The following is a 23,538-nucleotide window of genomic DNA, read 5'->3' on the forward strand; positions in this document are numbered from 1 at the left end:
TTACTTGTTGATACTGGAAAGAACTGGGTCTCTCAGTCATCATCCTTCTTCCTGTCTATTGTTTCATACCTTGAATTCCTTCCTCCTGTTCCACTTACACTTTCTTTATGTGTTTTCCTATATCCTTCCTCTTTCTCTCTCCACAAAGTCCATGCAAAGCTCAAAGGCCTTTGAATTTGGATGTTTTTATGAAGAGTGAGAGGTAAATGAAACCAAGATTTTTTTTTTTGCCCAAATGTCTCAGACACAGTGATGTTTTATAACCCAAAGTAGTTTCTTGAAAACATATATTTTACTTGTAAACCTTTTTATAGAATCATAAAACAATTTTCAATGAAGAAGCCCAATATTCTAAGAATAATCTTTATGGCATACTTGAGATACCATCTAGTTTGCTGATCTGTCCTGAACCTTATTTGCTGGAGGCTCTACACTCAAAAGCTAGCACAAACTTAATGCGAGGAACCATTGTGATGAAAGTATTTTGAGTTTAAATAAAGACTAAGTCAGATTTCTCAGACTTCTTAGGTCTTTTTTTCCAAGTTTACTTATTAAAATTATACTTTTACAGTCAAATTCTCACAAGTGAAAAAAGACACAGCTGTTGGTAATGTTGATGATAAACATGACATGATGACATCACTTGGGAATCTTTCCCAAATTCACTGACATTAGAAAGGTAAATTTGAGCTGTAGTTTATTAAAAAAACCCCAAACAAATCCCAAATTCACCAAGTGAAAACCAAATCAAACCAACAAAAAAAACCCAAAAAAACCAAACACATAACTAAACAAATAAAAATCAAAACCAACCAAACAAAAACCCATCCTCTTGCAAGATTTGGCCTTGAAGATGATTCACTTTCTTTTCACATACTTCTCTCATTTCTGTTGACTCTTACCTGGACAAGGCAGAATGTTGCATTCCTGGTACTCAAGAGATGGACCAAGGCAAGGAAGTCCCCCGTACTTGGGCTCAGGATTGCTGCAGACCCTTTTGCGATTCCGTATACCTCTACTGCAGTCACGACTGCACTGAGACCACGGAGACCAGGGTGACCAGGCACCATTGATGGTATGAGCAGAGTATCTTCCAGAACGCAAGAAATCCCCTGACAATCCTAATAAAATAAGGATTGAAAAAAACATTAGCGAATTAAAACAGTATCTCACCCCAAAACAACCTTTTCCTCTTCAAATTTAGCTCTAGACTTCTAATAGTTATATGACCAGGAGGGTCTTGTCCTTTAGTTTCACAATACAAAACCATAGTTTCATCTCAAGAATCTCTTCCATAATAGGAATTTCATAATCATTTGCACAGAACTACAGTGAAGACTTGGATACAAGTCTTTAGTTAAAACTATACAGATGAATTGGATTCAGTAATGACTGAACTAAAGTCAATGTACTCCACCTGAGTACGATAAAAATTAACTTTCTCTTACACATCAGTTTTCTTCAGAAAATCTCTAAATACATTACATAGGTATTATTGAATCTGAATAGAGTAAGAAGCTGGCACAGAAGACAGGACTGAGCTGCCTGTGACCATGCATGGAGCCAGCTCCCTTGGTCCAGCTGCAGAGCTCTGCTCACTTTATCTACCCAACCCGCCTTCACTAGTGCTTGCTGTCCTAGAAAGCAATGCACTCTACTTTTTCTAATCATAGTCAGACTTCAGACAGTGTACAGCAATAATTCCACAAACCCCAGTGGCCCTCTTGTGAAGAGCCGTGTCTTGCCACTTTAAAAAACAGTTAATTTTCCACTGAACTGAGGCATTCTAAGACACATATAAGCTATGGAAGCATACTCTATCACGTATGCCTTTTGGAGACTTACATGATAGAGTACTTCCTAATTAAAAAAAACACCTTGCAAGTGGAAAACATCTTTTCTACATGAGTTTACTACTGAGAAAAGGCATTAGATTAAACACTGATGGACTGAAACCCACTATTTACTAGTGAAAGGAGAACACACAGAATCTTGTTCACAGCATATAACCAATACATCTGGATGTAGCCCTGGCCGAAGTTCTAATAATTTGAGTATTTTGGTAACTTCCAGGCTTGGTCCTGCATGAAAGAAGACTCCCTCAACTATACTCAGCACAACACCAAACTCACTCTTGAGCTGTAGCATTAGCTCCAAGCATCACCACTAAGCATATCCAGTAACAGTACTGGGATTTCCTACTATTGCCAAAGCAGTTCACCTTTCCCAGTGCTATTATAGCATCACTGGAAACTCTGTGATCACTGGACCACTAATGCTGCTTTTATTACAAACACTCACTCAAGTAGTTGTGATGAGAGAAGGTCCTGTGAATTGTATTTAAACCAGCCTGCCTATGCTAGAACTTCAGTATTGCTAATATAAATACAGATGAATGGTGTATCATCAACAGTGGAAAAATACAGAGGATTGTTTGCAGATTAAACTGTAACACAAACTTTTATTCTTAAGAAATTGTTTTATGCCCTACCTCACAAGCACAGGCACTGTGGGAATATTATGTGGAGCTGAAGAAAGAGAAGATGTACTGAATCGCATACTGAAAACAGCTACAAGTAATACCATGAAGACAGTGCCCAATGAGAGACCTGGGCTGAACAGGACCAGCAGTCTGGATAATGGAAATGGAGGAGCCCCTCATTTGCGGTGTCGAGTACTGCAACAGTTGCACCCTATTTCTACCTGTGCTTGTGGCATTAGCAGTACTGCTTAAGTTCTGCCCCAAGAAGTACATTCACAATCATCCCAAAGCAGATGAGACTTTGCGTATTTTTATTCAACGCTTGATAACAACTGACAGTATTGTAATGATGATGCAGCAACACAGAAGCACTTGTAATAAGAAACGGTTGAAATTAAAAAGAAAACAGCAGAACAGCAATATAAAAATGACTAAAAATGGGTAAAATCTTTCAGTGATTATAGAGGGTAACTATTTCACTCCTGCTGAGCCAGTTTCTATTACAGAGATATTAAAAGCAGCATATTCAAATCCAGAAGGAGAGCAAGTACAGAGAAATAGTGTTGAAATTATGAGTACAGCTTCACTTTCCAGCTCTGTAAGAGCCATTTTTTATCACTTTGGTCATGAAAATGCCCAGCTTATTCACACAGTGAGCTGTGAGAGCAAAATAGCAGTAATTTTTATAGCAGAATTTCAAATAAAGTTGTTGTTGTTTCTTTTTTGATTCTTTGTTGTTTTTCGTTGTTGCTGTGGTTTGAGTTTGTGGGGTTTTTTTAGTTTTTAAATTAACAGTAATGTAAACAACGGAAAAAGTGACAATCAAAGCAGATTGCCAGTGATTTTCTTAATAAAACACTGCAGCATGCATCACTGCAAACCAACACTAGGATGTTCGAAAGACATTTTTGCAAGACAGGTGTAGCTTTTTTAGTTCTAAGGAAAATTATTTGCCACTATGACATTAGATGCCTTGTGATTTAAATTGGGGGAGTGGGGAGGGGAATCTTCTAAGGGAAAGATCTGAGGTACTTTAGCTGTGAAACAGAAGAATATTCAAAAGAATCTTTTCAGTGTGGAGTTTGGTCTGCAGCAAGTGTTCCCCTGTGTTTTCTTACTTCCAAAGCATTAAAAGTTTTATTACAAGGAGCAGTCTTTTCACTGTTTTACATTAATTCATACAGTGTTCATAGACAGTCTTTTAGAATTTTCTTTTCAGACAGAAACTTCACACTGAAAAATTAACATTATGACACTAATAGCATTAAAAATAACAAGATCAGTCTACACTCTGGAAATATAAAACTATATATTGTTTGAACAACCTTACAGCCTTCTACAATGAGGTGACTGTGTTCATGGATGAGGGGAGAACAGTGGATGTTACTTTTCGCAACTTTAGTAAGGTTTTTGACACTGTCTCCCATAACTTCCTGATGGACAAGCCAACAAAGTATGGCCCAGATAAGTGGACAGTGCAATGGATTGAAAACTGGCTTACCAACTGGGCCCAGGGGGTTACGATTGCTCATACAAAGTCCAGTTACAGGAAAGCCACTGGTGATGTATGCCAGGGGTCAGTACTGGGTCCAATTCTGTTTAACACCTTCATTAATGACGTACACAAGCGTGATGATGGTACAAAACTGGGAGGAGTGGCTGGTACACCAGATGGTTGTGTCACACTTCAATTCGACAGAGAGAAACCTCATGTTGTTCAACAAGGGGAAACATAAAGTTTTGTATCTGGGGAGGAACAACCCCACATAACAGTAGTTTGAGGCCAACCATTAGAAAGTAGCTGTGCAGAAAAGGACCTTGGGGTCCTGGTGGACAGCAAGCTGACTGTGAGCCAGCAGTATGTCCTTGTGGCAAAGAAGGTAACAGCTTCCTGGGCTGCATAGAGAAGAGCCTTGCTAGTAGGTCAAAGGAGGTGATCCTTCCCCTCTACTCAGCACTGGTGAGATCCCATCTGGAGTGCTGGGCTCAGTTCTCAGCTCCCCAGTACAAGAAAGATATGGATTTACTGAAGAAAATCTAGGGCAAGACCAAAGCATGATTAATGGCCTGGAGCATCTTTCATATGAGAAAAGGTTGAGTAAGCTGTGACTGTTCAACCTGGAGGAGAGAGAGCTCAAGGGGATCTCATCAATGTGTATAAATACCTGATGGGGAGAATAAAGAAGAGGGATCCAGGCTCTTCTCAGTAGTACCCACCAAAAGGACAAGAGGCAATGGGCACAAATTAAAACACACAAAATTACATGGGAACGCAAAACCACCATATTTTTGCAGTGAGCATGGTCAAATACTGGAACAGTTTGCCCTTAAGAGGTTGTGCAGTCACCATCTGCAGAGACAATAAAAACTCAAACTTACAAGCTCCTGGGCAACCAGTACTAGGTGACCCTGATCAAGCAGAGGGATTGTATTAGATGATTTCAAGAGGCCCCTTCCAAACTAAACAATTCAGTGATATTTAAGTACAATGGGAAAAGACAAGGAAAAAAACCAAAACAAAACAAAACAACAACAAAAAAACAAAACCAGAAAAGATAGTGAACTCACAACCCCAGCTTTACTTTTCCCTGGACTATTATGAAAAGTAAACATGATCCATTTACTCTATTAAGGAGGAGATTTGACTGATTATTCAAGACATGACTATTTTCCTATTATTCTTGCATATTCATACTTTCCACACCTAAAATCTCCTTCTTTCCACACTGAAAATCTCCTTTGCTGATTATGTTGAGAATTTAACTGCAACTTCTTATAAAGGGAGAACACCATGAACAGACAAATTATAAATCTGTTTTATAGAAGTATTATAAGACATGGGGAGAGAAACTAAGCTGGTGGTCGTCTCTTTCAGATACATTGAGGAAAAGAATAAGATTATTTCTTTCAGAAGATGGCAAGGCACAGAACAGCTGCCTCTCTGTAAAGAGCACCTCTGACAGTGACACAAAACTCACTCTCTGTAAATATCCCATCAATGCAGCCTCTCAAAAACTGTAAATATCTCCTTCAGGGACAATGCAAGAAGTGTGACCTGAACAAAATGATTGGATATAAACATAGCAGCAGATGCACCATAAACCAGACAGACACTAGAGAAGAAATCTAAGTGAAAAGAAGACATAGTTGAAAATTGAAGTAATGAGACAGCAGACTGTAACCCCTTCAGTTTCAGGACCTTGTGCTTCTGAGGCTTTTTCACTTTGTTACAACTCAGATCACGCAGTGTCTTTTAAATAAAAGTTGTTCAATATCCTCTATAGCTAACGTTTAATAAAGGAACATCTCTAACAAGTTTTTAGTATTAGAATATTGATACTTTCACATAGTATTTTAAAAAGCCACTATGAAGTATGAATCTTCAGAGTGAATTTGGCTAGCATAATACCAGCATGAGAACAATCCGATAAATCATGAGTACATATACATGCATACACACAAATATGTACTTATATATGTGCATATATTATCAATACATACACACACACATATATATATATATACATATAAAAAGAGCACTCATGTCTGTGGAGCTATTGTACCTATCCATGGAAAAACTCTGTTGCAAATGGAAAGTATAACCATCCCTTTCTTTGGCCAACAGATGTGTAGTAACTTCTTAAGCTTTGCAAAATGGAGGGAGAGTAAGAATCATTGCGTTCTTCAGCTAAGAAGTCCTGTTTCTTAATTGCGGTGGTACTGGGGAGAGGGGGATGTGGGATAATGCAAAACTAACCAGACAATTACACTGTAGAACTTCTTCAAGAAAATCTTCTTCAGAAAGTGTCTATACAGACCACAAGTCCTATCCATATCACAGTTTACAACAAAACAGACAGGGGAATGTATAAATATAAAAGCATTGTAATATTAACTGTGGTTTTCTTGTTTGCCACCTCTGTTTGAGAGTTGGGTCTCTTTCTGATTGCTCCACCTCCAAGAACAGAAACCAGATGGTGCCACTCAACAGAAAACAACATTAAACCTTCAATATTTCTCAGATTATTGCCCCCAAGACAAAAATATCTGTCTAAAACAAAACGCAAGGACCAATGCCTTTGGCTTAGTAACAGAAAAAATCTAGTTGCTAAAACAACACCTAAATTCTCCTTATTTAAAGCCTGTCTACAGAAATAGTTGTGAAATTTGGAAAAAGAATGATCAGTCATAGAATCATCGGTGAACTAATGAATAGTTTTCCCAAGACAGACAGAACAGCTGTGAATCAAATCCAGATCTGGTCTTTATGAGAGATTCATCATTCAAATGTTTTAAACTAAATCATTCTCAGAAAGGCTCTGGCTGACTTAAAGCCTTGTGAATGACTAGAATGTATGAATTCTGCTTGCAGTTTACTAGTAGGCTTATTTTCAGTTGTTTAGAAGTTGTACTCAAGTAATAAATGGCTAAACGTTGAGGCTAGAAAAGGGAAGTTAACTATTCAATCACAATACAAATTTAAACAGGCAGCTGTGCTTCCCTAAAGCAAAAATTGCCACAAGTAACAAGTCATACTGCAAAAACTTCAGTAAAATCATTCACAGGGATTTAATGGGCAAAATAACCACCAAGTTCTAAGACCATGGAAGACAGAAGATACGACCTGACACCTGAACAGAAGACTATTATCTCATTTTAGTGCTTATGCTTTGTTCAATATGGGCAAAATTACACATCAATTAGTGCTGATTTGTTACTGACTGACTTAATCCATTATACTTAGCAAGCATGTATAATTGTCTAATTAAGTTAAATAATTCTGATCTAAATCAAGATGATTTGATAATTTATAAGCACTTCTTATAAACTTTTTGGTTGATTTGGAATAGTCTTATAACTCCACAAGAAACTAATCCTGTTTGGAGACAAGTTAAGAGCAAAGTCACCTGCCCTGACTAGTACAGGAGAAAAAAATATACCTTTGCGAAAGCCTGTAATGAGACTTTCATTGGCCTGATTCTTCTCGAAGACTGCAACATTCCCAGCTGTGTTCAATTATTTTGCCTTAAAAGGGAGGCTCTAATAAAGTACACATATTTATAATAATTCTCTAGTCTAGCCTGTAGCTAAGGAACACAGCTCTAAATAGGAGAGAAGTAGCAGTGACATCTGACAAATTATATTCCTTGAACTGATTTATACCTGTTCAAACCTAACAAAGAAAATTTAATTATCCAAGCAGTCTTGGTTCATGACTTTTGGAAAAGATGATCTGGAGCCAAAATTCAAGTATCCTGAATCATTTCTAAATGAGAACATGAAAAACTGTTTAAAGAGCAGCAGGTAAAAAAGATAACCAAAGACTGTTTCTGTGTCATCACTTGCTGAAGATAATCTGCAAGTATTTGAACATATAATTGAAGCATAAAATATATATACCTTCAGGCCTAAATACTTATAAAAACCTTTTCAAAAGTTACTTAGTAAAATTTAAATGGTAAAATGCAATGTCAAATATTAACAAAATGCAAAGATAACACATTAAAAAAGCAAACCAAATCCACAAACAAACAGTATGCAGGTAGAGGATGTTATCAAAGAATGTTAGGGATTGGAAGGGACCTCAAAAGATCATCTAGTCCAATCCCCCTGCCGGAGCAGGAACACCTAGATGAGGTTACACAGGAAGGTGTCCAGGTGGGTTGTGAATGTCTCCAGAGTAGGAGACTCCACAACCTCCCTGGGCAGCCTGTTCCAGTGCTCTGTTATCCTCACTGAGAAGAACTTTCTTCTCAAATTTAAATGGAACCTCCTGTGTTTCAGTTTATACCCATTGCCACTTGTCCTATCATTGGTTGTCACTGAGCAGAGCCTGGCTCCATCCTCATGACACTCACCCTTTACATATTTATAAACATGAATGAGGTCATCCCTCAGTCTCCTCTTCTCCAAGCTAAAGAGCCCCAGCTCCCTCAGCCTTTCCTCATAAGGGAGATGCTCCACTCCCTTAATCATCTTTGTTGCCCTGTGCTGGACTCTCTTCAGCAGTTGCCTGCCCTTCTTGAACTGAGGGGCCCAGAACTGGACACAATATTCCAGATGTTACCACAAGAACTTTATTTCTTATACATAGCTTTTCTGTGTTTAAATATTTAATCCCAAAGTTCCACTGAAGAGTTGTTGCTTGTGAATCAACTTGAATTTGTCATCAAATACAGTTCTACCACAGTTAATTTTGTTCTTATCTTAGAATACCACAGTGTAGCTTCAATAAGACAGTATAAGCGATAACAACTCAATATGTACTCTTCCTGACTACAGGACATTACTGATTATCAGCACCTTTTTTATTCTGTACCCAATTCTGAATGCACTATAGATTTCATGTGAGTAATACTAGGATTAATCAATTTCTTCACAAGACATCGTGGCCCCTAAAACAGTATTTCAGACAAAAATACACCTTGGCTTCAAAAATAACTATTGTTTTAAGTTTGACATAGAGAAAGCTGTGATAACTGGGAGTCAAAGTTCAGGTTTCCAGATGCCTTTTTCTCCTTTAAGGAATTTGTGACTTTTCTTCAGATTTTGTTCTCCTGCCTCCTCCAAAAAAGGGGAAATAAAACAGATAAAAGTATCTTTCAGACTGTTTGACTGAAATTAGAAGGGTTGTCTTTGTTTACGTGTTTTCTGAAAGTATTTTGGGAGTTAACCTTGTCTAACCTTGGCCATGTCAAATTCAAGTGTCTCATCTAAGCTCATCATTGCTGTTTCCTTTGTATACACCATGGAAAGACAGTGGTACCCCTAGAGCAGGGGTGTAAAACTCTTTGTCACATGGGGCTGCATCAGCCTCGTGGTTGCCTTCAAAGGGCCAAGTGGAATTTTAGGACTGAATAAATGTAGGAGTAATTACATTTATGCAGTCCTAAAATTCCACTTGGCCCTTTGTAGGCAACTGTGAAGCTGATATAGCCCCCAGTGAAAATTAGTTTGACACCCCTGCTCTAGAGAGTGACTCGTGCCCATTATATCAGACGCTTATCTTCAGATGGATCCCTCATTTCTCAGGGATGCTAGTCGTCTTTGCATACTACAGTGGAGTCTAGAGTTAGGTGAGATAAATTCAAACTGGAAAAATCAGGTAAGCTCATACCTTGTGACATTTTCATCCCTGGATTATACACTTATGTTTTCAATACAATTCGGAGTGCTTATGTATCAGATAATCCTACGGAGAGTTAGTATGTTTAATATAGATATTTAATATGTTTCATAAGCACACATTAAAGTGCATGGTAATATAATTCCTAGACTTTTAAGGCTAGACTGTACAGACATTACCACTAAAATGTGCAACAATGCACACAATCTCAGTTTATTTGAAATAGCTGTCCCTTCCACCTTGAGCACTATCTGAAAACCCAGAGGCAGAGAACAAAATGTAGTTTTCTTTCCTCTTAATCAACTTTAAATAAGAAAAGTATGAATACAGTGTGCAAATGCTAATGCTTGGTTGATTGAGACAGAAATCTTACCACGCTCAGGAGGAGTCTAGTGGGTTTCTGGCAAGAAGTTCTACCTCCAAGCTCAGACTGGAAAGAAAGTTTGCTTTTCTAGCGTCTGATAGTGAAATATGATTTTGTTTAACGCGGCATGACTGTAGTTGCACAGTGGGAGATGATAGGCAATGAGAAAATTTCTAACAAATGGCCCCCTTCTGCAAAGAACAGAGAACTGATCTTTGCAGAACACATCTTTGGTAATGTGGTATGCCAAGCATGCTGTACCAGTATTGATCTTTCTATAAAAGCCAGCAAATCGCTACATTTCAACACGGAGATAATGAAAAGAGTATCCGGGCTGTGGTCAGGTGGAAGTAAGTGATGATATTTCCTTTCTGTCTACCCAGAAATTGTGAAAATGTCCCTCAAAATTAATGGTTCCCATTCTCATGAGATCCTTCTATTCCAAAAGCTACAGCTACACTACTTGACTCTTACATATTTTCTTCCCATGAAGTCAAGGAGCAGCAGGGGGTGGTGTGTTGACCTAAATCCAAATTTGGGAGTGGGCAAGTGCTCCTGAATCCTGCAGTTTAGAGGCTGCCAGTAGGTTTCATCACATCCGCAAAACCAAGCAGTGCGTCCCCTCCCCAAATGTTCTACTCCATGCTGTTCTGACATCCAGGATCAGAAAATGCCTAAGCAAACAGGCTCAAAATAAAATGTGGCTAAAGGAGACATAACAGTAACTCTTTTTACCAGAAGCATATTGGATAATGCAGCCACTTCAAACACTGATTTGGCCTGATCTTTCACTACAGAATAACTAAAGACTTGTTGGCCAAAGAGTCAAAGACTGAGCATAATTAATGGCAAAGTTATGAGGGCACTCATGAGGAAGAATGGACAGATGTATAACAGTTTCTGCCTTGTCAACTACTTGATATAAAGTACTTAAATATTCAAAAGTTCTGGGATTAGTCAGCAAAAATCCATCTCTCAGATGAACATTTAAATTACTATGCAACAGAATCACTCCCATACATTGGTCCAATGATTAATTCTCTCCAAACGAAGAAAAGCAGCAACAGCTTCCACAAGATGCAGCAAATAAGCTACAATACCAGGAAATTCAGGAATCTGACATTCAAAAGTGAAAGAAAAATCTTCCTGCTAATCAAACAAAGGATGAACTTGAACCCACACCCTTGTCTCTTGCACTCTGAATGCTTTATTTAACAAAATGTAGGCACTGTTACTTTTGACTATATTCTGTAAGAAAGTATCAGCTTCAGAGCTGAGAAAGGTATCCCCAAGCTTAATTTTCTTGCAGCAATGTGACCTAAGACAAACTGGCTCCTGAACTCATTTGTCCTACTAACCTGCTCTCCAAGTAGTGTGTTGGCTTTTGTATACTTCACTCTTACATGCTGACATCTCAGCTGTCAGAGAACACATCTAGATTCTTCTGTAGAACACCTTATAGTTCTTGTGATGACTCTCCTAATCCTGTACTATCTGGTGGGAAAAATATTCTCTTTCTCTAATCTCATGAATTTTTTTGAAAGGTGTCATAAATATGAAAGTGGTGGAAGACAGCAAAAAGCAGCACTGCCACCCAGAAATCTTATTTAGGACAAGGTAGGTAATACACCAGTCCCAGCAGAGAAAAAGCTTTGCTTAACGCTAGCTTGAAACTTAATTTAGGTTAAAACAGGAAAATAGCAGAAACACTTGTTACAAGAATTGCTCCACAAAAAAAGGGCCTTGCTATCCAGACCTGAAAAATAAACATTAGAGACTGCAGATTATCTGAAATAGGAATGACAGAGTAAGAGACTAAGTCTCATCTGGAGTATTATTATTATTATTATTATTATTATTATTATTATTATTATTATTATTATTATTATTATTTCATGTAGTTCACTATTGCGTATTTCTTTAAAAAATTAATAATGTCCTGCCACCTATAAAGAGCCACAGTTGTCATGTGAATCGATGAAGGTTTTAGACAGGATGAAAGGCATGGCATCTCACAGAAGTCACCCCTGCAGTGCCCCCACTACCAAAACTTTGCCACATAAACCCAGTACAGGCAGGAAATGCTTAACACTGATTTTCACAACAGTTAGTCGGTCTGAAAAAAATACTGAGACTTAGAAGCCATTCTCTCTTGTGGTCTTAGATAAGCTAAATGCCTTCAGGTGAACACTTTGTCAGCAACCTGGGTGTTGTGAAGATATAAAAGTGTAAGTGGAAAGCAGGACTATAAATATTAAAATATAATAATAAAAAATCAGTAGTTCTTTACACTGTATAACTAAAATATAGTACCTAAAATGACATCTTGATGGATAATTAAAACTGGATAATTAATGAAATATATTAATAAAATTAGAGTGACTGTAAGAAGTTCTAGTTTTTACTTTTTGTATTCATGAACAAAACATTTATTCAAAACTCTGTATTACTGATAGGGAAAGAACAAAATTCTGATATAAAATAATTCCAATTTAAAGTCATCTGAAGTCAAAAACACTTTGAAGGATTTCAGTTTTCCATCTCAGAAATAAACAGAACTTTAAATTGCTAGCAATAGCATAACATAAACTTTTATAACAGAAATTATCCAGTTCATAAACTCCTTATTTGGTTAAACACCTGCATGTATCTTACAGTTGCTACTTTAGATTTACTGAGCAAAAAGTTCCTCTCAGCATCAATACTACATATTCTAGCTAAATATTTATCAGATACATAATGTTGCACAAACTCTCCCTCAGTAAAAACCCAAGGGAGTATAACGAGGTGACAATCCTAAAGAAACAGGCTGCCGTGCAGATTAAAGAATGTTAAATGACCTGGTAAACCTCATAACCAGTTGTAAAAGATGCTTGATTAGTCTGTATGACTTCCAGAAGAAACACAGCCTAGATTCCCTGTTGTGGTCATTTTATCCTCCTTTTCACTATCACTTCTGTTATACAAAACACCAGAAAGCAAAAACTTCTGCTCTGTGCTGAAAATGGAACTGCAGACACCTCGCTAGCAGGAGGCATTGTGTAGCCACTCTGGCTTCGCTCACCATCTGTCGAGCATCCACTGGTGCCATCGCTGGAACAATAACGCATTTCAATCCTTTGCCTTCCCACCTCTAGCAAATTTGGGTCAGGCAAGCGTGCTTTGCAGGTGTATCGGAAGCGTTGTTCATAGTGTCCACCGTTGTCTGAAATATTGACTGGGGTCCAAGGTGTCCAAGGAGTTGTCTTTTTTAACTCTGGACAGGCATTGGTGTTACAAGGCTGATATTCCTGAAAGAAAATGGTCATAATGAATATAAACATTAAATATGACTTGAAAAAAATCCCCCCAAACCCTCAAAACAGACAAAAAGCCAAGTAATAAAGAAGTGTGATTTTTTTTTCCAGGATTTCCAGTATCAGTGAACATCAATCAACTTCTAATTCCAATCTCAAACTGAAAGTGGTTTTTTTTCTGCTCATAGGCAAGCACAGTATCTCACTGCTAAAAGCAATAATATACCAGTACAAATTAGATCTGTTATATCCATAAAATCAGTAAGACAAGCACTATAAGTACCATGATAAAGCACATCCTTATAACTTAATAGCTCCAAATAAGGTGTAGCTAAATATGTTAAAACTTTTAATTATGAGGAATTCTGATAAGATGCAAGTACAAGACAAAAGCCAGCAAATAATTCCTTGGTAAAATCTAGTGGCATATGAATAAGCAAACCACTGTCCATTTTGTAAATTTTTTATGTTTATTGTGTGTTATTACAAGGGGACAATGGACAAAAACCGTTTTCTATTACGGAATCTGGCTCCCTGAGGTATATGTTACCCATAGCTCCAGCATTGCTAAACCTATCATCAGAAGCAAATTCCCTTTGGACTGATACGCACCAAAAAGAAGTACACCTCAGAAACAAATGCAGAATTGCTAATATTCTCAAGCCCTGCAATATGTCTTCTGACAAGTATCATCAAGATCTGTAGGTCCTGCCCATTCATTTCCCAGAGCACAATACGCTTTATCTGATGCAAATGCTTTGTAAACTATATGGGTGAAATGAAACAATCATTAAATATCAGAATGAATTCAAACTGAAAAATTATTTAAGACAAAAATAAATAGGCATCAGTTGGATGAGTTTTAAATTTTCTCTCTACTTCTGACCTCTTAGAGAGAGATTCAGCAGAGGGTACCTTCTCAAAAGGAGCCTACTAAGTAAATTTGTAATTCTACTAAATACTAACAATTATGGACACAGTAGAAATAATGGTTGTATCACACAGCACAACCTCCTTCTTCCATAACCTCTACCCCAGTTGATACTACCATGTTCCAACAAGCAACAGATTATGTGCCTCTTTTTTTCTAGTGGTGATAATACCCTTTTATCTCATACTTAGTCCACTAACTCTTAGATGATCTAACTTATTAACATATCCAATGAGGCTGAAAGAATTGCCTATAGTCTAGTTTAAAGGCTGTGTTGCTATTTCAGATCTAAATTAAGCTTCTTTGTCTGAAAGCTTTTCTAATTTTTCCATTGATTAGAGCTGGAAAAAAAATTATAGCCCAGAAACCCCTGCCCTGCTAACACAGCAAGAAACCAGAGAACCCAGCTCTGTGTTCAGGACTCTCATGTTCTGAGGCCAGGTGGACAAAGTTCCTGGTTTCACAGTTTTGTGGTCCTTAAGGCAAGAATGAGCTCTTAGCCTAAAGACTTCAGTCCTTTGCCACCTTAAAACCTGGTGATCACTACAGTGGTGACATGACTCATAGTCAGGGACCAGCTATGAAAGAGCATCCCTTTAGAGCACAAAGGACAGGCTCGGTGTTTCTGGGATCCGAGTTTCAGTCTGGATTGGTTTCTGGATTGGTTTCTGGATCAGAAGACAGCAAAGAACAATCAAACTATCTCGTCCTGTGTACAGCAGGGGAAGTAATTTATTCATGACTCTTCTAGGCAACTGTATAAATCATGTATGTTTTAGACTGAGGACAGAATACGTATGACTGTTCTCGCAGCAAATGAACTGTAAAAAGGAAATAATAAAATTAGCAGATCCCAGGAACAGCCAGAACCACTCCAGTTGCTATCCCAACTGGCTCTTCACCTTCAATGTGCAGACCCCTCCAGTGGCTGGATTACAGTGCATCTTTTAGCAAGAGCGCTCTCTCTTTCCATCTTCTTGTTTTTAAAGGTGTCTAGCGCTGATGAGTCTATCATGTCCCTGCATCAGCTGTTCCACTATTTAGTAATCCTTGAAGCTAACAAATTGCAAGTTAATTCAAGGCTGCGTTTTCCCCTTAATTTAATTTTCCAGTCACTGAATTTTGTTGTGCCTCTATCAACAATACTGAAACTGTCCTTGTCCCGTACCTACAAACATATTTTTCATGCCCAAATATCCATACATAATGATAAACTAAGTTGAACTTCTTAAAGCTACACAGGATTTAAAACCTAATCTCCAGGTACTGTGCATTCCTATGTCTTCCTTTTGTCCTATTTCCCTATTTCCCTTAAGACTGGACACCAAAATTTGACTTGGCACTCTAGAAGCAGTCTTATCAATACAGCATGCAGAGGCAATCAAGACCCTGTTCCACTTGACGATCTGACTTTAATACATACATTATTGCATTAGTGTTTTTTTCCTTCCACAACATTGCACAAAAAGCTTAAGTAGACCCAATTATCTTTGATAACCTGTCGTTCTCTAAACCACAGCTTTACAAGTACATGGTTTCCTATCCCACAGAAGTGGATGATGTTTGGCAATACTGAAATACATTTTATTGCTTCTGCAATTATCTAGCATATTATTTACTACCTCAACACTCTCTGTCATGGTCAAGCTTTACTGAAGATGTCTTATATCACTGTCTAGACTGTTGATAAAAATGTTAAGTGCTATTGACCCACGAACTGATTCCAGACAGACTCTGCTAGATGCATCCCAGTCATTTATATCTGTCCATTAACACCACAGTTTTCAATCTGTCAGTGAGTCATTTTTTATCCATTTAACATTTGCCATATATTTTACTTTTCTAAATCAAAGTCTTTTCTGTTGCAAAGGCAAATGCCTTGGAAAAATTGAATGACAGTCTGTGAGAAGTACTGTATCACTTTCGAACATCTTGAAACACAAGCTCTTTTCTAGCAGCATATGAGCAGGAATAATTAAATCAGTACAGCAGCTAGTACAGTATTCATTTTAATACAGTCACAATGGTCTAAAAGTCTTGGTTCCTCATTTGCTGTTGATTTTTTGTTTACATTTTTCAATAAAAAATAAAAACTGCTAGAATATGAGGTCTTTCTTTACTGGATATAGTGTAGACAGGTGAGGGTCAGGAAAAGCAGAATGTGTGAAACGTGCAGTGAACACTTTGTCAAACAAAAATAGGCAACAGAGGAGAAAGCTAGTTTAGTGGCAAACTATTGAACATTGCTCTGAGATGAACGTCAGCTCACTTGTTTATATAAAGACAGATTACCAGTAATGTGTGCTTCAGGATGTGTAGTCCCTTCATACACCCTAACAGATGGCATACTCATATGTTGTTACATGAGCCAGAAAAGAGAGATGTTCCTTAAGAGTATCTATAGAGACCATTTGTTAGCTTTTCCTTTCTTCTTGTTTGGTGCATGGTTTATAAGAAAGTTTGTGTCTGTCATACCTGTCTATTCAACCACTGGATAATTCCCATGAAAGTACCAGAATGGCAAGGGAAACAAAAGTACACGTCTCAGAAAATATTTACAGCAGAAAATAATCTGTCTTTGAGAATATTCAGAGGAGCATCCTGACAATGGATGACTCTGTGAAGTTCTGGCACTAATGATGACCTGCTAGAGCCTGCTGGCTTCTATCACAAGCAGGGAGTGCTGTGCTGCTCTACCAACTAATGCATCTACCACAGGGGAATTGAAATCACATGGTGCCTGATGAAAGCATTGATGTGATCTGATGCTACAAAACTCCAGTGTGAGCAGAACAGTGATCATGCTCTGAATGGTCTTGGATTTGGAAGTAAGCAAAGGAGGGGAGAGAAAAGGTGCAATGCAGATCACACATGGGTATGACTGCCGCTAGCATGAAGACAGTCTGATTGGAACGATCTGCCAGGAACTGGGAATACAGAAACTGCTTTCTCTGCTTGAACTATCCTCCTCACCTTGGTCCAATGCTTGAACAATTTACTCAAGTGAGATTTCAGAAATGTGGCCCTCTCCAAAGCAATTCGACCAGCTAGAGTCATGGATACAATAATAAACCAACCAAATAGTGGAACAAAAGTCTCAGATGAAACACTGAGGTCTCCTCTCAGCAAAACAGTAGTAAGAAAGAACTAGAAAAGCAGTGCAGCATTCTGCTTCAATAGGGCTGTTGAGAGGAATCAAGACAGTGGCCGCCCAACTCTAACTCATGTGCTTCATGTGGACTGAAGGAAGAGATGGGGTTGAGCTCTTCTGGGAGGGGTGTCCAGGACCCATAGAGGAAAACTTCAGGGGCTCATATGATGGGTTTAAGTACATCGGTTCTTAGGGCACACATGTGGACTCAGAACAATAACTATTTGCAGGTATTTGCAGACTCCAAAAATATCATTGCAATAGTTCAAACTTAACCACATTTTCAAAGTTCTCTTTGCAACTTGTCCTAAAACTTGGGGCATAATTCAGTGTATTGTGGCTTTTAATTTAGAATGCATTTAGTCAACTGAGATTGTTAAATTTATGCCTGGAAATGATGCAGTAAATCTTTTAAAGACACAATTTCTGGGGACAGCTCAACAGTTAGCTTGAAATTTTACCCAAAATACACAAATAAAAAGATACATCAGAAAGTACATGTCTATGAAAATGACAAATTAACATCAAAAAATAACACAAAGCATACTGGTGTTAATATGAGAAAAGGCACCATAATTTAGAAACATAATTTGGAACAATATAACACAAGCATAGATTATGCTATTAACCATAACACACGGTCTATGAAAACTCTCACAAAAATGGACGATCTGTGCAACATGCTCTGAAGGATCACATATTCAGCTACACTCAAAACATTGCAAATACATATCCCTTTAGGATTTCTTTTTATATAACGAATTTTATTTTCACGATTTTTACCACATTCATGCAATTATGTGTTTTTCTGTTTTTGTGTGCACCACTAATTCTAAGTGTCACAGGAATTTTGTCAGTCACGTAATTCTTACAGACTTGCCACTAAATAGGAGTCCAAGAAACTTAATTGCCAGACCTAAAAAATGATAAGTAGTAATGCAGGCACTCAAAAATAATTTTAATGGCTTAAAAGAACTCTAGACAGGGGGCGGGAGTCCCTCTAGTAAAAGAAGCTGTTGAAGTTGTTTATGGACTATCATTACTAGGAGTGTGTCCCAGACTTCTACCAAAAATTACTGTTTTGCAGATAAATCACTGTTCAGGAGAAAGGTGTCCAGGGCTTATTTGTTGCAGTTCATAGTCAGGAGTCTTACTGCAAATCCCCCCTTATCTATGGTTTTGTCTGCCATATTGCATTCTGGCATGGCACAAACCTGCTCCTGTTCTAGAAGTTCTACTGTGAAGTAGGAACCTCCAGAAGGATGAGAGATGGGAAGCTGGGGACATCAGCACCTGAATACTCTGAAATTTAGTAAGTCCAGAGGTGTTTGCCAAAGGACGAAGGATTCAGTTATTTTTGCCCTAAGTGTTGTCATTTAGACTGCTGCAAAGCCAGGAGAAATGAAAGTATAAGAGTTGTTGATAATAGAACACATAGGACCATAAATAATCATGGACAAGAGGGTGAAGGGATTGTCCATCTATAAAATTACTGTATGGATTTACCAAAACTGACTTGAAAGTTATTTCAGTTAAGCACGCACTATATTTCCATATGGTGAATGGATAGAACTGTGATAGAACAGACATAACTTCCAAATCTGAGTGACAATATGACAAGTAGATGGTGGAATATAAATACCATTAGAGGTAAATGATTTGTTACTTGGACATGAATCAATATTAATCTTTTCAGCATTTAAATCAGTATTTAAAATTAGTGTGTAAACATCAGCCCCGAAATCTCAATTTATACATTTAATTATAAAGAGAGGAAATTCCGCTTTAAGAATGTACTGGTTGCAATTAACAAAAGATGGGGGAAAGAAATGTAGCATTCTGGGAGCTAAGATTTTGCTTATCTGATCACCCAGTACTTCAGAAGTGGGGAAAAAAGGGGGTTGTTCAAAATTTCATTTTGGGGGGTATGATTAGCTGATTGGAAACAAGTGAGTTGCTGCAGTTTAGTGAGTTACCATTCAGCTGTGCCTGTGGCTTTATTCATTATAAATGCAAAGGCAAGTGCAAAAGTAGGTGGATTAAGTCAGATGGATAAGGGGAGATTTACTTTGTTGTAATAACTCAATTGTTTGCAATTAGTTTCCCATACTTTTACTGAGAAGCTTATGTTTTTCACATAGGCCCTATAATTCCCGACAAAAATATTTTAAATTGCTGAAACAGTGATTATTAATTTAAATTGTGGGTTTTTTTAAATTGCTGGAAATCATGGCTATTTATTAACTGAGAGTAAGAATGTTGAAAGATAATACAATAGTCAAAAAATCAATAAAAGGTTGTCAACTCCTCAGTTTTAGAGACCGCTGCAGTGTAGGTTTTCCTTCACATGGGCTTCTAGAAAGATAATGAGAGCTATATTCTTGTTGTAGAAGGAGATCCTCAACAACAAATTTTTAAACACAAAAAGTGGAAGCAAATCTTGGACTTCAGTTTTCACAGGCTAGAGCTACTTGGCTACTTTCTGATCTGGAAAGAATTTGATACTTAGATTCCTGATTCTTAGAATCACCCTTTGCTAGCCATAATAATTGTCAATGTGCCTTTCCCTGAACTTACAATGGGAGAAATCTGCAAACAAGTTTCAGTTGGGTTTGTCTGCCACCATATATCACTGTCTCCATAGGCTGCTAAAACAATGTGTAATTGTGAAACAAGAACAAGAGAAGAATGTAAAAGCTGAACAGCCTGGAACCATGGGGTTGAGGATAAGGAACCAGGGGGGTAGTCCTACAGAGAGAAATGGCTCATTTATTTCAGAAGGCAGTTTCAAATTAAACACAGTGGTAAAGTTTTTCTGGAAATTTACATTCTGAGGCCACATTTACTTCCATAATATTTTGGCCTGGAAAATCAACTGTGTGAAAAGTCTTCCAACAAGTAATGCAGAAAAATAAAACAGTTATTACTGTTTTATATCCAGCCATAGAGCACACTTTCAGATTCTGATTCATTTATCCATAGTAATTTATTATATAATCAGTAGAGTCTTACTATATTAAAATTAATCCTTTTATCAGCCTATAGACCATCATTAATCTTATTTTCTACAATTACTCAATCTTTTTCATTCAGCTGAACTTTCACATTTTAAGCTCAAAATCCAAGGGCAAAAATGCAACTACTAATCAGCAGCACATCAAAACAGACCTTAGAGTATGAAATTATTAATTGCTTGTGAAGTCATTTAGACAACAAGCACTCAATTGCAGCTTGTCTGGTTTTTTTCCCCCACGCTTTTAATTATAAAGAGCTATAAACTGTGTTTTATACAAAAATGGCAGCAAAATTTAAGAAAGATAATAATGTAAAGAGCTGAAGTCTGAGTTTGCTCTGGAAATCTGATTATTTTAATATTCTTACTGTATTTTTCTTTGCAAGGAATGACTTGAATGATATACAAATCACTGGGGGAAAAAAATCCTATAATGTCACCACTCCTGAGATAATACTCTAAATGTTAGAGCAGCGGGTAAACGACAAAGGCGCGATAAAAATGGTACAAATTCAATAGATGAGGAGCCATGAACTTTAACTCAGAGCTACCAGTCCAAACCCAGGAGCTGCAGTGAAAAGTGGAACTGCTTGTTGAAATGCATTAAACCGTGCAAGTATTTAAATCCACTGAAAACAGATTTAGCCTTGCAAATGAGGAACATTCAAAGATTTTTATCATCTTCACTTTCTGATGAGGTAGCAGAAAGGGTATGCTTTGTGTTTCTGGAAATGAAGCCACTTAGTAGGGGACCTGAGTATGGATTTGGAAGCCTAATGAAGGTGGCAAAGTATGTTTGCTAGAGATCTCTCCAGCACCAGATGGATTGCTCTCATTTCCAAAAATTCTAAATATTAAGAAACTCCAATTATCTACTAGTGGGGAAGTCAAGATTGGTAAGTTAATGTGTATACAAATATCCACATCTGCTTAGCTCAAAAGCCACACTTCTGTAAATAAGTGAAAAGGGAAAACCAAATACAATCCACATCCCCAAATATCTTTCAAGCAAAATTTTGCTATATGTGGAAAATGGCTATAGGAGGTAAGTTTAAAAAAAAAAAAAAAAAGAAAAAAAGGGCACTATGAATCTCTTTGTGCATTGACCCAGGCACACTGAAGAAAGCAGTAGTATACCTGAACTGAAAATGCATTTAAGTGCAATTTAATACTTTATCATACCACAGACATCTGCCTTTCCCCAGGGCAGAAGTTACAGTAGAGCTGACAGACATAAATATGTGCCCACACCTCAGTCACCACTGTAACAGTTGAACGTACAAACACAAAACTATCTTAAGCTATAGCTTGCAATCCCTTGGATGAGGAAGCACAGCAACTAAGATGCTGACACATTTGCTGCTGCCAGCTCCGCTATGGGAAAATATGACCTCTAGCAAACAGGGACATCTGAGCTGGTTAAATCACCATAGCAAGCGTCAGTGTAACTCATCTGTCAGAGCCCCTAGCTGTGCGGGCTAAAACACCCACAAAAGAATAAAAAGACAATACAAATAGTAGTATAAAATTTTACAGGTTGCCTGGTTGGAAAGCAGAAACACAGAAACAGATATATGAAAAATATGCCTCTAGTTGTTCTAATAAATGTAAATTCAGGTTCCCTACACACTTTCACAGGTTTGTGCTTAGTATGTTCAGTAAAGTGAAACTGCACAGGCAAATATAAATAAACAATTGTCTTTAACTTTCTCATGACACCAATTTCTCAAAGCTTGCACCCTTAATATAGTATTCAATTGCTCAAATGAAGTGCTCTGTTGCCATTTTAAATGCTGTGGGTTATCTCACCTGCCTTCCAAACTGCTCTAAAAGCATTTGGGTCTCTCACACAGACTCTAACATATCTGCCACTTTTACCCAGATGTTCCAAATCCCCTATGGCTTCTTAAAAAGCAACACGTGTTTCTGTTTAGGCAAATCTGCATCCTGCCCTTGAAACCACCGATGGAGTATGGCATTTTTCAGAATCATGTCAGAACCAAATCTCCTGTTGATTTAAATAACTATTTCACATTTTCCATTTAATTTATGGCAATCTAAAAAACTCCCTATAAATCAATTTATCTCACACAACACTCTTCATTTTTAGCTTTTGTAATATTGTTGGGTTTATATAAAGTTTATTTACAAAGGGTTTAATTTGTCTATATTGTATTTTTGGAACTCTGCGGTTGCAAATAAAACACTTTTTTTTTGATCTCCAGCCAGCTCCTGGTAAGACAGATGTTTCTGGGAAAAAAAAAAAATACTAATTGGATGCTGGGTTCATATTATGTACTATTTCCAGTCTGGGGAAGAAAAAGGCAAGTACAGCTGTGTACTCCCATTGCATCTGCTCAAATATGAGGTGTTCTGTTGCTGGTATGACCCTAGCACAGGGGTGTCAAACTCATTTTCACTGGGGCCCACATCAGCCTCGCTGTTGCCTTCAAAGGCCGAATGTAATTTTAGGACTGTATAAATGTAACCGCTCCTACATTTATACAGTCCTAAAATTACATTCGGCCTTTGAAGGCAACGGCGAAGTTGATGTGGCCCCCGGTGAAAATGAGTTTGACACCCCTGCCCTAGCATAAATCAGACCAGGTTTTAATTGACAACAGCCTGTGTGTTTCAGTTAAGAACTAATGGGGCCTGTGCTCCACTGCTCTGGGGAAATTCCTCAGGAGAACATTAAAGCCCTTTTATTTTATACCTTGTTTGAAGTCTCAGCAAAAAGGCTAAGCACTATATAGGGGAAAGGTGATACTGCTGAAGCCATAAAGCCAGTAGGTTAATGAAGAAAACAAAAGAAAAAAGCAATTGTAGACTGTATAAAAATAGGAAAGAAAGTAGTGTGATAGGAAAATAAACTGACAGAGTATGGTTCCCTGGTAAAACTGAATCAAAGCATGTTTGAAATGGAGCATTTTATGAGCTTCAACAAGTGGAATGTGTGACAACAATATATTTTCTTAATACATACTCACGAGCACTTAAAGAACTTTACTACTTAATGCACACACAGGATCCTTAGCTTCTATAGTCATCTATGCTCATCTCAGTCTATTTCTGTATGCCAGCTGTGCCCCACTTCTTATCATAAAATTCATGTAACCTCACTTAAAAAGGGAAGAAAAAAGGGAGATGATCAAGGATTGATTTACACTGCAGT

The 23,538-nt window shown here is 37.6% G+C and overlaps 1 protein-coding gene across 1 annotated transcript in view; it reads right to left on the bottom strand.

Annotated features, from left to right (window-relative positions):
• Positions 1–23,538, bottom strand: part of SEMA5A (semaphorin 5A) — a gene marked incomplete at both ends in the record, with an annotated part of 321,097 nt that overhangs the window by 20,733 nt on the left and 276,826 nt on the right. Inside the window, 2 exon segments of the mRNA XM_080340350.1 lie at positions 903–1,121; positions 13,037–13,262. Coding sequence (XP_080196476.1) covers positions 903–1,121; positions 13,037–13,262 — 445 coding nt within the window.

The sequence above is a fragment of the Nesoenas mayeri genome (genome assembly GCF_963082525.1).
Source record: "Nesoenas mayeri genome assembly, chromosome: 2".
Lineage (NCBI taxonomy): Eukaryota > Metazoa > Chordata > Aves > Columbiformes > Columbidae > Nesoenas > Nesoenas mayeri.